The sequence below is a fragment of the Symsagittifera roscoffensis genome, chromosome 4 (genome assembly GCF_963678635.1).
Source record: "Symsagittifera roscoffensis chromosome 4, txSymRosc1.1, whole genome shotgun sequence".
NCBI classification, from domain to species: Eukaryota; Metazoa; Xenacoelomorpha; order Acoela; family Convolutidae; genus Symsagittifera; species Symsagittifera roscoffensis.
Genome location: NC_087065.1, coordinates 53,024,038 through 53,041,311, shown reverse-complemented (window position 1 = coordinate 53,041,311; position 17,274 = coordinate 53,024,038). Strand labels below are relative to the sequence as shown.

General features: G+C 33.3%; 2 protein-coding genes across 4 annotated transcripts in view; one reads left to right on the top strand and one right to left on the bottom strand.

Moving 5' to 3' along the window:
* Positions 1-710: 710 nt before the first annotated feature.
* Positions 711-12,924, bottom strand: LOC134843845 (uncharacterized). Of its 3 annotated transcripts, none has more exons than XM_063860151.1 (4): positions 12,808-12,924; positions 12,298-12,477; positions 1,446-1,630; positions 711-1,236 (listed from the first exon to the last, which is right to left on the bottom strand). In XM_063860151.1, the coding sequence occupies exons 2-4, from the start codon at positions 12,382-12,384 to the stop codon at positions 1,020-1,022; spliced, it is 489 nt and encodes a 162-aa protein (XP_063716221.1). In that variant the 5' UTR covers positions 12,385-12,477; positions 12,808-12,924; the 3' UTR covers positions 711-1,019. The 3 variants fall into 3 exon arrangements, with proteins under 3 accessions (XP_063716221.1, XP_063716222.1, XP_063716219.1); XM_063860152.1 differs by having other exon boundaries at positions 12,298-12,465; positions 12,804-12,918; XM_063860149.1 differs by having other exon boundaries at positions 12,298-12,910.
* Positions 12,925-17,002: 4,078 nt separating this feature from the next.
* Positions 17,003-17,274, top strand: part of LOC134844655 (DNA repair protein complementing XP-A cells homolog) — a 53,096-nt gene continuing 52,824 nt past the window's right edge. The window contains exon 1 of the mRNA XM_063861453.1: positions 17,003-17,198. Coding sequence (XP_063717523.1) covers positions 17,051-17,198 — 148 coding nt within the window. The 5' untranslated portion in view covers positions 17,003-17,050. The remainder of the gene's footprint in view (positions 17,199-17,274) is intronic.

Here is a 17,274-nt window from a genome sequence, read left to right as displayed (position 1 = left end):
TTCTGGTTTCTGTTTTTATTGTTCCAACTTTCGTAACGAAAGTAACGGAATATTTGTGCTCGCGATGGGTTTTTTTTCTTCAGACAAATTTCGACTTTTTAACTAACCATTTTTGACGGAGTTTTTTTATCTCATTCGAAAGGTATTGTTGTCCTAAGCTTAAATTTGAAAAGTTATCTTAGCTGTGATCATTTTTCATAAAGTTATGGGGTTTAAAGATTGGCATTTTGGCCAATTAACGCGCGATGTATTTCGCACAAATAGCGCATAAGCGGAGATTTAATCTGTGTTAAAAATCGTTCCAAATTGGTTGAAGGAAGCTTGTTTGCCTTAATTGATTTGGTACTATGAGTAAAATTTATCATTTTGTACTTTATATGGCGTGTGGGGAGATGGTTTTCTCAAAAAAATCTCAATTTGAAAAAAAATATTTTTTTTTCTTTTTTTTTTTACATTTAATTGTTTTCATGTTATCACTGGTTCATAGGCCTTAGAAGCGCGTCGGAGCATTCAGGGCTTCGCCCTGATGCGAGCAGTCTTGTTAACATTTAAAATTCAAACTATGCTTGTAACAATCGCCACAAAAATCCATGCAGTTCTGACATGCACTCTAATTTTTGTAAATCTTTCATCTGGGTGACCTGTAAGAACTTTACACCACCTTTTATTCTCTTCGCAGAGAAACTTAAATAAGACATGCAACTCTTCAATGTTTTGAAATTTAAATTGAAAGATGGTAGTTATCACTCCAATTGGCACACATTAGTACAATGATTGAACCAAACTGATGAGTTCGTAACCAAACTGATGGAAATCGCGCATAACAAAAGGACCAACGCTCAAACAAATTCTATTGCCAATTAGAATTCCATATTTCGCAGAAGGGCCGACCAATTGGCAAAAGTTATAATAGCCATTCAGTATTTCCCAAGTCGTCCTTCAGCGAGTCACGTACAGATTTGGATTAGTTGGAAATTCTTTTATTTGGAGCTTTCTTTTAGGAGTTTCGACCCAAGGTTTCAGCATCTTCGGCTGCTCCAGCTGAATAGAGATGTAGAGCACAGTCTAGCTCGTTTGCTCGCTACTTGCATGGACTTAGAAGCTGCTCCCCCCGTGATGGACTGTGCATCTTTGTGTGAATTGTAGACTCGAGGTATTTCTCTCTGCGACCAACGCGATATTCCTCTTTTGCCGTCAATAAAAGTCTTGCTTGGATCGAAGTCGAATCCTGGCCACCTATTGTCAAATAGAATAAAGCGACGTTTAGTATAGAAAACATGCAATGCAGTTTGGAAATAAGAATCGAAGTTTTCTATTCCCTTTGTAATCTCAAGAACATATTTAGAGCATCGTAATCACTTATTGTTTTGTTATAGTATATGCACTTGGGAGGACTTCAAAAAGCAGTGTGTTGTCTTTTCAAACTTGGGCTAAAGTGATCAAACCTTTGATGCTGGTTTGTTGTTGCAGTCGAAAGGAGATCCAGCCAGAGTGGAATTTGGTCTTCATAGATGAAACTGGGGCCGAAAGAGCTCCCTTCTCCCAAGTCTGTTAGACCTAATTGGTAGTCTTCTGTGTTTGTATCCCACTCTTGCTCTAGATAACTGCGTCGCTCAGGCTTTTCTATCACCTATAATTACAAAAGGGACCATTGTGTTTCTGACGGCCTATGCCATTATTACTCTTCCGGTAAATTTAGTTTCAGCTCATAATCATTCATATTTTTTGCGTCTCCGGCACACTTAGCCTGGATGTAACGAATACGCCTGGGACGGCAAAGGTTCTTGAGTTCGAAGCTGATAGGACCTGTTTTTGTTTTCAAACGAGAAATTTTCCGTTTCAAAAAAAATTGTCGGCTTATTATTTGTCTCCGTATGATTTGTCGCCCCAGTTTGCACATCGTAAAACTGTTTTTTTATCGCACGCAAGTTATGTTGTAGTTGCTTTTAGAGTTCTGATTTTTTTCTGCTTTTTGTAATTTTACTAATTTTGACTTCGTGTATTTTCTTTTTTTTTTTGTTTTTTTTTCGCTTAAAAACTTTATTCCGCCCAAATGATTTTGGCTTATTTTTTATTGGCATAGTGAATTATTTTTGAGTAGTTTCAAGGAAAACATATTTTTATGCTCCACTCTGAATCTCACAAAAAGCTAAAAATGTTTTTTTTCGGATTTTTTCCTATTTGTTCCGCTTGATAGGTATTTGCCTATATAAAATCAGCTTGAGTGCATCAGATTGCGTCTTTCGACGAGCTTAATGTTTGTGTGTGTGTTGGGTTGTGCGGGTGAGGGAAACTTAATAACTTTTTATTAGTCATAATTTTCTCCGGCTTTTTAAAAATTTTCTTTTTTTTCCTGCGTAATAGGTTTCGGCCTATATTATATCGGCTTAGTGATCTCATTTTATTGCATTTCGCAAGCAAAGAAAGTCATGTGTGTTTGTGTTATGAGGGTGAGTGTGTCTTAATAGTTCATTTTGATAGATCTAGTTTTTTTAAAATTTTCGATTTTTTTGCGACTTAGTGGCGGCTTTTTTGTTGTTTATCGCAAGTGGTGCTAATTACCTCTATTTTCATTAATACAGCACTGATTTGTCCCCAGTTTTCCCTCCCGTAGTTAAAATACCAAATTACCATTTTTCTTAAAAACTGTTCACACCGCTGTCTGCATGTATGAAAAAAAGTGCATATCTGTTCCCTTGTTCACACTTTTCTTTCAAAGTCTTTGATCATAATTTGCCTCATATTCTGGATCAATAAATTTAAGCGGCAATTTTTCCGCCTATTTTGGCTATTTTGACGTCTTTTTTAAAGACTTTTATAGATAAATATGGGCCTTTATCTGAGAAATACACAGAAGCTTGCAGGCGTGGGGTGACAGATTCTGAAGAAAACACCAATGCCTGAAAGGCTCTAGGTAGTGCTCACGGATGTTAGTCGCATTTTAAATTAATCTAAGCTTTTTAAAGTTGGACAGAAACATCGTCTAGGGTGCAACTATATTCAAAATCATGTGGGGAAAATGCAAAAAGTCAATTTTATTGACGTTTCTGTCGACAAAAAAGTATATTCTTTTGCTTTTTCTGCCTAAATTTGCATGTTTCGGCCCAAATAGGCGGCCTATTCTGGCTTGATTTGCCTTAATTAATTTTCTAATGTTCACATCTATGTTTTTGTAATAATCTCGATGCCTCTCATTGGCTTTCTAATTGAAGTTTCCTGAGAAAGTTTGTAATTTGTCTATTCTTTTTGTTTTAAAAAATTTGTGACACTAGATAAATTAATTAATACTGCCATGTTTTAATATGATTTATTACAGCGAAAGTCATTTCAAATAGCAATTTGTCAAAATCAAATTGGGGAGCAGAATAGAGTCAAAGCACCTTGGTCATAGTGGTTTTGACTTCTTTAGAAGATAAACCCTAAAATTGCCAGAAAAGAAGCTATAGGTTCCAGTTTTTACTGTCAAAAATTTGTTTGATGGTGATGGAAAGTATCCACTGCTGCTGTGTTGAACAGTATGCACTGCTGAATTAATATTCGTTGAAAATTTTTCGGGTTCTAAAAATCTAGATAAATAAAAATGGATCTGATGTTGAAGCTACATTAATAAGGCTTATAACTTTGTTCATAGGACTCATTTCATATCTCTTGTCAACTTTTTTTGCATAATTTCGAGGGAAAATATATTCGCATGCGATTATGTGTTTCAGATAGGATGAATCGTAAATTTTTTAAAACATAATGAAGTTTTTTATGACAACAACTTTGTTTTGGCTCAAAGGCTTCCAATTAAATTTTTTTGACGCTTGGTAATTCATTTTTAATTCTTTTTTAGGCTGTTTATGAACTTCTTTCTATACACCCATGAAGTTTTTGTAGCTGTATGTTTTTCAACTTTTCGAGTTATTTTTGCAAGTAAGTTTTTCAACTTCATTTTTCAGAATTCTTTTGCATCGCAAGTCTCGCGAAGCTTTGCTTCGCCTCTGTGTTTAAAATTCAGTTGCTTACTTGGCATGTTTTCCCAGAAATAATTTCCAGTCATTAAGTGCGTGACAAGTAAAATACCATTTTCGAGGAAATCTGTTCTTTATATTATGGGAAATTATGATTTATCAAACTGAGTTATTGAATACCACCGGCTTCTTATTGTGATAAAAAAATTCTCAAATGTAAGAGATTTTTTTTTGCAACCTTTTTTTCTTTCAAATGAAGTGCGACCACACACCCAGTAACTCATGCGTAGTATGCTGTTGATTATATGTATAGAGCCTTGTCTAATTCATGCATCTTATGCAGTCGTTGGGCTGATTTATAAGCACAGTGATACTTCGTCGATATTTAATTTAAGAGAACCCAAAGCTATTTTCCAGTGCGATATGTTTACACTATCGAACTTCAGCGAGCGTAGTGTAATAGTACAACTATTCGTGAACCGAAAAAAGCTATTTATTTCAAACAAAAGTACGATAAAAAGCTCGATTTCATTAATTTTCAAACTTTTATTATCTCGCATTTATTATTATATGTTTATATGCGGGCTTGTTTATTTCGCCATAATTTTCAACGTATTGTTTTTGCATGGGTAGCGAAAGTTTTCTTTCACGCTTAAGCTGTATCGTGTATTGCACTGCTTAGTATATGTATTATATTTCGATTTTTCAAATTGACGAGTGCTAAGACAATTGTAAGGCACGATTTAATATTGTAGCTATGATGCCAGCATGAGAATGAAGGAGGGCTGCGCAGTGAAGAATTGTGTAAAGATGGGATGGATCCATCTATACATTATTTAACGGGAGTTTTTCGTTTCAGTGCGTACTTGCCGAGATTGAAATTAGCAACCCTTTTGTGCGGTGCTATAAGGGTTTTCCTAGGGGTTGCGAACCTTGCGTCCAGATATGACTGCTCAAGTTCTATTAGTTTTCGAGATATGACGTTTTATGGTTTTTCAAAGTTTTTCAAAAAACTTGAATAACAAACATCCTCACAAATTTTGAATATCCCGAACTTACAGTGGGTTGCTGTCATGATACTCTCAGAGGTAGCAGATTTTGTCTCCAAATTTGATTGCTCATGATCGTTAGTTTCTGAGATATGACGTTTTTCTGATTTTAGCAAAATTTTTCAAAAACTTTGTAATTTTTGAGTTTTTCAACCCTAAAGTGGGTTTCCCCAATTCAATTTCAGAATTTGCAGATCTTGTCTTGATTTTTGACTTCTCAAATTGTCTTAGTTTCCGAGGTTTGCTTTTATTATGGTTTTTCATAAATTCTAAAAGAATTTCATTATGTTTGCAATTCTCATTATTATGGTGAAGTGCCGTCGAGGTACTCTCAAGAGGTTTTTATATGGACTAAAAAAATATTACCACTCAGCGCCCTTAACTTTCATAGTTATCACGTTCTAATGATTTTTCAAAATTTTTCAAAGAAATTATATTTCAAAAAATTATAATTTTCAAAAATTGAATTTTTCGATCTTTCAAATTTTTAATGTTTAAAATTAAGAAGATGAGCCTAATACTTTGATACTAATTACTCTGGATTAACAGATTGATGGCAGTAAACGATATAAGTTGGCTAATGAAAACATAAACTAAGATAAACAAGAGATTCATTTACAACTTCGATGGTTTCGCAAATCAAATCGTTTCAAATAAGTTTTTGTAAAGATAGACAGTGCAGTTGTATGATGTTTGCTATATAAATGTTTTGTTCTTGAGTTTAAAAAATGAAGACCAGAAATCCTGTTGTTTAGGAGATTTGACCATTTTAGTTAAAAAACAGAACTTCTAAGTTGAATTTTTTCATCGTTGAATTTTTGAAATCAGAAGCGTTGTTGGATGCCCCGCTCTACTATTATGGTTGCTTTCCTTTTCTCTTGTTTTTTTTATATCTGTTATATAAGCAGTTTTCCTAATTATAACTCTGTTTGAAGCACCCGATGTGCGTTACATGCTAGTTTTTTTGAAATGCATAATCTATACATAATTGTGTCACTTTGTATTTGGTGCCACTTTTGCTGCATTGAGCTGGCAATTTTTTAGCATATGTAGCTGCTTCAATTTTACTAAGGGTAAATATTTTGCAAATTTTTAATTTTATTTCGACTCTTTCTCTGAAGTTTTTGTAGCTGTATGTTTTTCAACTTTTCGAGTTATTTTTGCAAGTAAGTTTTTCAACTTCATTTTTCAGAATTCTTTTGCATCGCAAGTCTCGCGAAGCTTTGCTTCGCCTCTGTGTTTAAAATTCAGTTGCTTACTTGGCATGTTTTCCCAGAAATAATTTTCAGTCATTAAGTGCGTGGCAAGTAAAATACCATTTTCGAGGAAATCTGTTATTTATATTATGGGAAATTATGATTTATCAAACTGAGTTATTGAATACCACCGGCTTCTTATTGTGATAAAAAAATTCTCAAATGTAAGAGATTTTTTTTTGCAACCTTTTTTTCTTTCAAATGAAGTGCGACCACACACCCAGTAACTCATGCGTAGTATGCTGTTGATTATATGTATAGAGCCTTGTCTAATTCATGCATCTTATGCAGTCGTTGGGCTGATTTATAAGCACAGTGATACTTCGTCGATATTTAATTTAAGAGAACCCAAAGCTATTTTCCAGTGCGATATGTTTACACTATCGAACTTCAGCGAGCGTAGTGTAATAGTACAACTATTCGTGAACCGAAAAAAGCTATTTATTTCAAACAAAAGTACGATAAAAAGCTCGATTTCATTAATTTTCAAACTTTTATTATCTCGCATTTATTATTATATGTTTATATGCGGGCTTGTTTATTTCGCCATAATTTTCAACGTATTGTTTTTGCATGGGTAGCGAAAGTTTTCTTTCACGCTTAAGCTGTATCGTGTATTGCACTGCTTAGTATATGTATTATATTTCGATTTTTCAAATTGACGAGTGCTAAGACAATTGTAAGGCACGATTTAATATTGTAGCTATGATGCCAGCATGAGAATGAAGGAGGGCTGCGCAGTGAAGAATTGTGTAAAGATGGGATGGATCCATCTATACATTATTTAACGGGAGTTTTTCGTTTCAGTGCGTACTTGCCGAGATTGAAATTAGCAACCCTTTTGTGCGGTGCTATAAGGGTTTTCCTAGGGGTTGCGAACCTTGCGTCCAGATATGAGTGCTCAAGTTCTATTAGTTTTCGAGATATGACGTTTTATGGTTTTTCAAAGTTTTTCAAAAAACTTGAATAACAAACATCCTCACAAATTTTGAATATCCCGAACTTACAGTGGGTTGCTGTCATGATACTCTCAGAGGTAGCAGATTTTGTCTCCAAATTTGATTGCTCATGATCGTTAGTTTCTGAGATATGACGTTTTTCTGATTTTAGCTAAATTTTTCAAAAACTTTGTAATTTTTGAGTTTTTCAACCCTAAAGTGGGTTTCCCCAATTCAATTTCAGAATTTGCAGATCTTGTCTTGATTTTTGACTTCTCAAATTGTCTTAGTTTCCGAGGTTTGCTTTTATTATGGTTTTTCATAAATTCTAAAAGAATTTCATTATGTTTGCAATTCTCATTATTATGGTGAAGTGCCGTCAAGGTACTCTCAAGAGGTTTTTATATGGACTAAAAAAATATTACCACTCAGCGCCCTTAACTTTCATAGTTATCACGTTCTAATGATTTTTCAAAATTTTTCAAAGAAATTATATTTCAAAAAATTATAATTTTCAAAAATTGAATTTTTCGATCTTTCAAATTTTTAAAGTTTAAAATTAAGAAGATGAGCCTAATACTTTGATACTAATTACTCTGGATTAACAGATTGATGGCAGTAAACGATATAAGTTGGCTAATGAAAACATAAACTAAGATAAACAAGAGATTCATTTACAACTTCGATGGTTTCGCAAATCAAGTCGTTTCAAATAAGTTTTTGTAAAGATAGACAGTGCAGTTGTATGATGTTTGCTATATAAATGTTTTGTTCTTGAGTTAAAAAAATGAAGACCAGAAATCCTGTTGTTTAGGAGATTTGACCATTTTAGTTAAAAAAAAAGAACTTCTAAGTTGAATTTTTTCATCGTTGAATTTTTGAAATCAGAAGCGTTGTTGGATGCCCCGCTCTACTATTATGGTTGCATTCCTTTTCTCTTGTTTTTTTTGATATCTGTTATATAAGCAGTTTTCCTAATTATAACTCTGTTTGAAGCACCCGATGTGCGTTACATGCTAGTTTTTTTGAAATGCATAATCTATACATAATTGTGTCACTTTGTATTTGGTGCCACTTTTGCTGCATTGAGCTGGCAATTTTTTTAGCATATGTAGCTGCTTCATTTTTACTAAGGGTAAATATTTTGCAAATTTTTAATTTTATTTCGACTCTTTCTCTGACAGTGACTGAAAGAGCTCTGTGTAAACTCGCGTTTTTTTGTATTATTGCAAAAAATTGGTCCTACTAATTGATACGAAATTTACAATGAGACTAAATGACACAAAATTTACCAGTGTCACGATGAGAGGCTGGCCTCGAAGTTACGATCTGAGATAATATAAGTTATTTTGCCCGATATCTCTCCTTCTTGCAGTTCTTCTTCTAATTCAGGTACTAATTCATGGAATTTAGTTGTTAGATTTTCCAGCGAAATAAAATTAATCCGGCTTTAAATTAACTTATTAATCCGGCTTTCTCAAATTAAGTTAATTTTAATCTTAGTAAAAAAGTGTGAATCATAAATTGTACTACAAATTCAAAGAGCAATAAGGCTATCTTTCAATTTCTCCGAGAATTTTTCAAAAACTAAGTCAGTGTTTTTTTTTCTGTTTGCTGCGTTCAAACTGTCTTTCCCAACTGTCTGTTGGCAATGTTTGGAATTTTACTTCAAACACTTTTATTGGGATATTTTTTTGAAACGTGCACAGCAACAGGTCATCCTTATTTGTCTGTTAAAAGTTCTTTGTGAATTATTATCGAATAAACTGTTTCTACTTAAGATGTTTTGATGGAAACAGGGTCAAATGGATGTGTGTTTGTAGAACATGAACTTTCATCTAATAGAAACTACTGACTGCGCTTATGATTAGGAAGTATTGTCAAATCGGGATAAAGACTGTTTTTTTATTCATGTTATCAACTTGCATAACAAATTAGTTGAATCTGTTGATAGATAGCTTGGTTTATAGTAGGTTCAAGTTTCGAAAGTTTTCGGGAACTTTTGATCTGGAGGTAACGGCTGCTCCTGGGATAGTGCAAATTCTGCGTTCGAATCTGTCCCGGACTTTTTTAAAGATAAGTATCCCGTTTCAAACAAATTTACTGGCCTATTAGTTTTGCATCACAGATTTTTTTGTGCTCTAAGCGATTTTAATTGCAATTGAAACTTTTTTGAAAGAATTACTCTCATTAGTAAGATTCATAAATCTGATGTTTGCCTTAATGAGCTGACTTGAAAGTCATTTCATGGGAAAGTTTTTATCCTTTTGTGTGTTTCTGGAGGGGTGCGAAGTGTAAAGCTAAGAACTTCAGAATTTTCAAAAGCTATGAATGACAACAATTTTGTTTTTGCGTCAACGGGAGTTTACCGAACTTAAGTCGTCTTAGACGCCGCTCGTTATATAGTGTTTTTGATTACTTTTTTAATGCCAGCGATTTTGTTTAAGGACGTGTTTTCTGCAAACTGAACATCTTTGGAGACAAAGTTTTGTAATTCTTTAGTGATCGATTTTTCGAAATTTTTTTTGAACTTGTGGCGTTCCTTTTTTTGTCTGCTTGCTTGCAGTGCTATGTTTGTGTGCTCCGCTTGGCCTCTGTGTGTAAAAAGTTTGCGAGTAGTTTTTGTTAGCCAAGTTAGTGATTTGCCAAGATAGTGATTATCTTTGTTGGGCCTTGTTCGATTTCTTGGTTACGTATGGTGTGTAGGAGTTGCATCTTGCGTGTGAATATATAGGTATCACAAATTTTATCTAAACTAAAAATATTCAACGGGAAAAATGACTTTTATTTAGTTGCTTTCTTTCGCCGAAACAGTTGTATAAGCATTTTATGCCGAAAACAAAAATTTGATTTTGTTGAAGTTCAAACTCATTTGATACTGCATGTCAGATTTTGCTATTTTATTTCAGTTATTTTTTGTTAGAATTTTAAAAGTTTAAGCTTATTTTTCCGACTATAGAAAATGGGGAGGAACTTTTTGTGAGCAGGTGTGTTTTACATTTTTTTTGTTTTCCACGCAAAATCAGTTACCACAAAAAGTCATCGGATTAGGTTGGGTGATATATCATATTAAAGCCCTTTCAGTCGTGATTCGAACGACATTAACAAATTTCTAACAAAAAAGTTCCCATCGAGAAAAAACGGTTCGAAATTTTTAATTTTTTGTATATTTTCGAGCTATTAAAGCAATCGAGTAACGTTCGTTATGTATAAAAATTATCAATTAAGGTTAAAAATTGATACTTTTACTAAAAGGAAATATATTTTGGGATGCTTTATAGAGAGCTTCTCCGGCAAAAAAAAATCTTTCGAAAGTATTTGAAACTTTTAATGCAAAAAAATGAAGAAAAAATAGAAAATTTTTCGAGTTTTCATCTTTTCTGTTCACTCATATTTTTGAAGATAATTGTAGTCGTTTATGCCTAGTTAACTAAATTTCTACGCGTTTTGTATAGCTCATCATCACACGAAGTACATGAAAAAACAGACACTAACTTGAAAAAAAAATTGAGAATGTGGTCGGAACATTCTGTGCTACGTGCACAGCAACCGGCTATCCTTGTTTTCTATGGTTTCCGTTTTTGAATTCTGACTAGAAGACCTTGGTTGAAACATTCAATTATAGATAATAGAAAATGTACTCTATTGTTTTGGTTTTGTTAAATTCTAAACCGGTCGCATAGCTCGCTGATTGAAAGGAGTATACTTACCCGCAGGACTAAGGCGAGTGGTTCAATAACCATGGCAGAAAATATTGAAATATAAAAGATCATCGAACGCAGTTTCATTTTGCTGACCCAATATTTAATGACCAAGTTTGACTATCAGATGCTATTTTATTTATCCTAACTTAGCTACTGACTTCTGAATGTGAATTAGCTTCTTCGTTGGAAAAGATAAGTTGAGATTAAAAAAAAATCTTGGGATATTTTTTATAACTAAAGGTATTTACTATGTCCTGATTTTATGCATTTTTTGCACACTGTTATTGGTATGCAAACTTTTGCAAGTCTGGTTCGACTTGGTCCATTAAATGCGCTTTGTAGCTCACAATCAAATAGCTCAACATTGAGTGTAATCAAAAATTAGAGAGTGTATGAAGTTTTCTGTGTTAGAAATGGAAATAACTAGCCATATTGTGAATTATTCTAATTTTTCACCAAAAAGTGGAAGGGGGTACTTTAGCTCTGCATTCATGTATTTTCAACCCTTTTTTGATGAATATTTTTCACTTTATTTTTTAAGGTAACATTAAAGGCTAAGTTGAAGTCATTGAATATTGAAAGCATTGATTTTAACATACTAAGTCAGTTTCATAATAATTGGAAATGAAATGCGTAATTTAATATAGCTCGAAAAGCTTAAGGCTGCAACAAACAGCCACGAAAACAAGCGAGAAAAAGTTATATTTTAATGATGAATTCAAAAACTGAGGAATGACGGGAGGTAGACTGTGAAAGATGCAATGATTTGATTTCCACATTCAGTATTCGAAATAATCAAGTTGTCCAAGTTCAAGTTATTAAATGATTAATTTAACTGGTAGAAGTTAATAACTGCTTGTTCTTTGAAATTAAGTAAAGACCCAGAGAAACATCTAAAGCCAAGAAAAGTTGGTCATTCTCAGAAAAAAAAGATTTGGCCATTCTTTTTTTGAATGTTTTTATGTAAATGTGTACTATTTGGATGCTCGTAAATTTGCGAATGAGGGGGAATGGGTGCAGTGCCTTAAATTAATATTTCCTAAGGGATTAACCAAAATTCTTCGAGTTGCTATTCTCAAAATTTTACGAGGGGTGGACTCTATTTTCAAAGATTATCATTGCTAAAATGCCGCCAACAAAAGTGGCTCAATTTCATCCACTTGGCTTTAAATTAGCTTAAACACCGAGGAAAAAATTGTGGAGTTTTTCGATTCCGATAAGACCATGAGGTACGGAGAAGGCTCCAATTAGTATATCAGTCAACTTTTTGCGACGTTTCATTGGTTTTCCATGAACTCGTTTCTTGATTTACGTGCGACGTGTCTTTGATGTTGGGTGAAAAAAATGAATCGAAAGCTCCTGCTCAACTTGGGGGCTTTGGTGGTTGGAAGAATTACCTTGTTAGTTGCAGGGAAGAATCTGTAAGGTGTTGAAGATCCAATCATCACACAGAAAAATAAAGCATAAATAGAATTCGACTTCATATTGAAAAATGGACTGTTCAGTAGATTGAAAATGCTGTCAACTGAGTTGGAGTGTTGTGATATCAAATCAGATCTTAGTTACTGCCTGAAATACTAAAAATATATTGACAACGTTATTTTGCTGTACAATCAATGAAGTCAAGACTGAGTGAGATAATTTAATAAACTTAAAAAACTTGAAAGAAATCTTATTTAAAAGACCTTCTTGCTTTTTTACTGTTGATTATTTTCAACTACCCGATTTTTACTGCTTTGGAAAACAAAAATAAAGCTTTTTAGTCAAATGTACAGGATAAAGTTAGGTATCAAACTGTTTGTAAATGACAGCGGCTTCTTTGGGCTATTGTCTGCAAGTAGCAGTTCATGAACTTTTTTGATTGTTACCAAAATTTAATGTAAAAGGTACACTGAAAAATAACTTGCTTTGTTGTTTGAGCGTAAGGGCTGCCATTTATGGATTAAGAAATTGGGAGGAAATTTTTTTTTGTTTATTCAAACTTCAGCTGATGAATTGTTGGCCCCTCAATTAGAGGTTTCCCCCTTCTTGAACTAATGCATTATGAAAGAGATGTTTTGTGTGACGTCATTAATTATGGATTTAGGCTTAGTCTTAAGTTAAATGGCCTCTTTTTATCCATTATGATAATAAGCTAACAATTGGATCACACGAAAGCTTTAACGGAGAAAGTTGTTTGATCGAGCGGCTAAGCTTTCTGGACCTGATGCTCATAATTCTAATTGATTCAAAAATGATTTTGGATAATGATCGTACCCCTTCCTAAAAGGAACGAAACACTCATGTTGCTGTTTCAATAATCTGAAAATGTTCTGACAATAATACTCGTTGGCAACTTTGATTTTTTCCCGATCATTGCTCCAAAATCGATTGTGATATAAGATCGTTTCTTTAACTTACGTCACAACTTTCTGTGGTCTATTTTTCTATTCAGTCTGTGTTGTGCTTTTAGTTTCTGATTCCCAAATAGCATGAACCAAATATCAGGTATTTACTAGTAAGTCATGTGTGAATGTATCACAATCGAAGGAGTAGTGGTTTAGTACATAAGTGTGACTCTTGGCAGGTCCATGGTTCAAACTTGTCCGCCCGTGAGTTTTCATTTCGAGCAGTTCATTTTCATATTTTCCTAAAATTCAAGAGCTCATTTTGCCTTTGTTTGTTGCTCCTGTTTGCGAAATGAGATTTAGTAACTGTTTCTCGAAGTTTAGTTCAACCCCCATTAAATTTTTGTCCGGTCATGGCTGTTTTTTACTAGGGCTAGGTCTTTTACCAAACCGACTTCTTACCAGACCGACCTTTTACCAGACCGAAGGTTTAACCAATCAGAACGCTTCATTTTATTCGAATAAAGGAGAACACAAAACACAATAAATATATTATTTTGGATATATTACAAGAAAGCAAAGAGTTTTAAGTCCTGAATAACCGTAAGTTTTAAAGAGTTCGACTACAAATTAGCGCTATTTCATCCCAATAATCGTACTCGGATATAATTCCCGAGATACAAAAATTTCTCGGATATTTCTTTTTTTTTAACTAGGGGCCAATCTGCTCGGTTGGCACGTCTTAATTGAAAACGCGAACTCATCATTATCTTTTTAAGTAGTTTCAAATTTGTCGTTTTTTCTAGTTTTCTTAACATCATAAGTTTGCACTTAAAGGCGTCCTAATATTCTCCACTCGTATTCTCATTCTCCAATTTTCCATTTTTTAATTTACTGATCGGGGTATCAGACTCAACAACCAAGTTAACAAAATTGCAGTTGCTTCAGTTTTACGCTTTTGAAATTTGATCTGCAATTGAAATTTGAGTGTATACTTGGCCTATAACCAAAAAAAGTTCTTTGTGGTGGTCGTACCCTTTTATTTTCTTTTTCGTTTTTGAGTTTATCTCTAGATTAAAATATGCTAAGCTCGTCAAACAGTATTTGTTATCTTATCTGTTATATGAACCACAAAAAATGGATGCCATGTTTAAGCTTTGATAAGGCGCAATGTTTGAAACTAATCATCGAACTCAGGCTAATCTTATATATTAAATGAAACTTAATAAGCTATGGACGCAATGTTTGACCTTCTCTAACGAGCACAATGTTTAAGAAAGCTTTGATCAGAACGTTTAAGACTCATTCATGGCAACAATAGAGCTTAATGCTTAAGAGGCGTTTCTGTAAGAACTTTCAATCATTCAACATTCTGGATTATTGTAGAATTCTTTCTGAAAAAGTCCAGAACTGTTAAACTAAATTAACTCGACTCAGCTTCAAGTAAAAACAGCAGATCAACTAAAAACAGCAACTCCATGCTTAGAAAAACTAACTTTTGGCCACTTGATTCGGGCTGTGAAATAACTTGAAGCTTTAGAGCTTAAGTAGCTCGCTTTGCAAAACTTAGACTTTTCGCGAACAGATTCAGCCTATAAAATAATTTGAGATAATTAAAAGGTTGAAAAGCGTGCTCAAAAAAACTTGATTTTTTCGCGTGCCGAATTGGTCTGTTAATGAATCGCGTACCGTTTGTTTATGAAATAATTTGATTTTTTTTTCAATTTTTTTTTTAGCTTGAATAGCTTGCTTAAAAAAATTGAAGTTAAAATTTTCGCAAAGTGATTCGGTCTAATAACCAACCTAAATTATTTCAAAGGTTCATTGTGTGAATGTTTTCAATAGAAATACTTGAACTTTTCGCTATCCGATTCGTTTCATGAAAAAAACTTGAAATGCTTTAAAATTTGATAACTTGAATAGCTTACCTACAATAATTTTTTTTTTTCGCCAATTGATTCGCCCTATGAAGCAACTTGAAGTTTCTCAAAGTTTATATGCTTGAATTGCTTGCGTATAAAATTTTAAATTGTTGCAAAAAGAAACGGCTTGAAGTATTTCAAAGTTTTATAGCTTGCTTTGAAAAACTTTAATTTTTCGCGAAATGGTTTAGTCTGAAGTAATTTGAATTATTTGAAAACTTCATAACTTGACCAAGTTGCTTAAAAATTTTGATTTTTCGCTGATCGATCAGCTCTATGAAGTATTTTTAAATGTTTCTTTTTTTCATTGCTTGATTGGCTACAATGGAAAAAGCATCCTTTTAAAGATGCATAGCTGGAATAGCTTGCTTAGAAACGTTGAATTTTTTGCGAACCTATTTGTTCTTTCAATTTAAAGTGTTTTAAACCGATTTAATAAATATATATTTTTTTAATAAATGACTTGAAATTGTTTGAAGTTTCATTGCTTGAATAGCTTGATCAGAACAACTAATTTTGCGTGCTGATTTGATTGATTACTGGACTGGAGATGCGCATGCTAGTCTGACATTATTTTAATGAATCTGGAATCTTCTAGAAACTTGTTTTTAAAGGCCAACGCTTCAGACAATATCAACTTGATTCAACTTCAAGGTGGCCAGTCAAATACTGCCGTTTTTTGTCAACGTTTAAATTTCTCAAACAAGCCAAGATAATATTCTATTTTTGTCATGAAAGAAACAAAACACAGCTTGAGAGCTCTGCATTTTTTGAAGCGAGTTGCACGAATTAGATTGTTACCTTTTCGACCCAACTTTTTTTGAACCGATTCACCCTGAAAAAAATTGGAAAATTTAATATTTTGCTGTTGCTCAGTAACGTTCTTGAGAAAACTTACTTCTGCGATTTTTTCAAGCGATGCAAACAATTTTGAAATAATTTTAAGTTTTTTTGCTGAATAGCTTGCCACTTAAAGTTTTTGATTCAAACTATAAACAAAATTCAAATATTTCGAAGTTCTTCGCTTGATGAACTTACTTAAAAAATTAGTATTCTACGAAACATTTAAATCTATGAAACTTAACTGAAGTTTCATGGCTTGATATTCTTGCTTGCATCTTTTTAGATTTTTACGAAGGAATTCAAGCTGTGATAGCAGGCTGAAATGTTTTAAAAATTCATTGCTTGATCAACTTGTTTAAAATTGTTAAGTGTTTGCGAACCGTTCAAGTTATGTTCTTGAGTACGAATTTTTGTATATTTACCATTAACAAAAGAAATACCTTTTTCTTCTATAAATGTTGTTTGAACAAACAAACTCAATATCTTAATGCACAAGATGAATTGGCGGACTGGCTACAGTTATTGTCTTCTTATCGCACCACTGATTTATCAAGTGCTTACTACATTACGAAAAAAGATAGTTCTGAATGTTGCAATTTTTTATATATCGTCAAACTCATATTAGATCCATATAGATCACAGTCATGGGAATTATATGATTTGTACTGTTGTGACATAATTTTTTGGTATTTAGGCATAGAAAACGATGTTTTCGAATATAAGTTTTTCCGCAAGATGAAATAGCAAGGTGACACTGCTATTTTTGTGATGAAACTGCTATTTTCTTGATTAAATAGCAGTAATTTGAAACTGCTATTTTCTTGCTGCAACTGCTATTTTCAGTTTTTTGATGAAACTCAAATAATAACAGTTTCTTGATAAATCTCCTTTTTTGATCGAAATAGCAGTAATTTGAACGATTTGCGTCTGGATACATCGAGTGGGCTTAAATTGTTTCTCAAAAAAGTCAAATCGTTTTTTTTATTAATTATTGTTTTTTTTTCAGATGAGAATAGATGAGATTGTAACTTTGTGATCTTGGTTGTGTTTTTTTTTGAATGGCTGACGGGGCTAGCAGTTCAGATGTGCAATTATCCGAATCTCAGCGAAGACGAATTGAGGTCAACAGGAAGCGTGCTCGGGAACTGCTCAAAGTTCGGGTTGTGAAACAAACGCAGCAGAATGTAGAAGTAATTGGCTGTAAAGGTGGAAGCAATTGCCTATTCATAAATCACTACACTATTAATAGGACGGTTTCAACTTAACTAAACTAACTGGTTAA

Coding starts and splice junctions, on each gene's coding strand:
- LOC134843845 (XM_063860151.1), bottom strand. CDS start 12,384: ATGAAGTCGAATTCTATTTATGCTTTATTTTTCTGTGTGATGATTGGA. Junction 1,631..12,297: donor TCTTCCCTGCAACTAACAAG/GTAATTCTTCCA, acceptor TTGTAATTATAG/GTGATAGAAAAGCCTGAGCG. Junction 1,237..1,445: donor ACAACAAACCAGCATCAAAG/GTTTGATCACTT, acceptor ATTTGACAATAG/GTGGCCAGGATTCGACTTCG.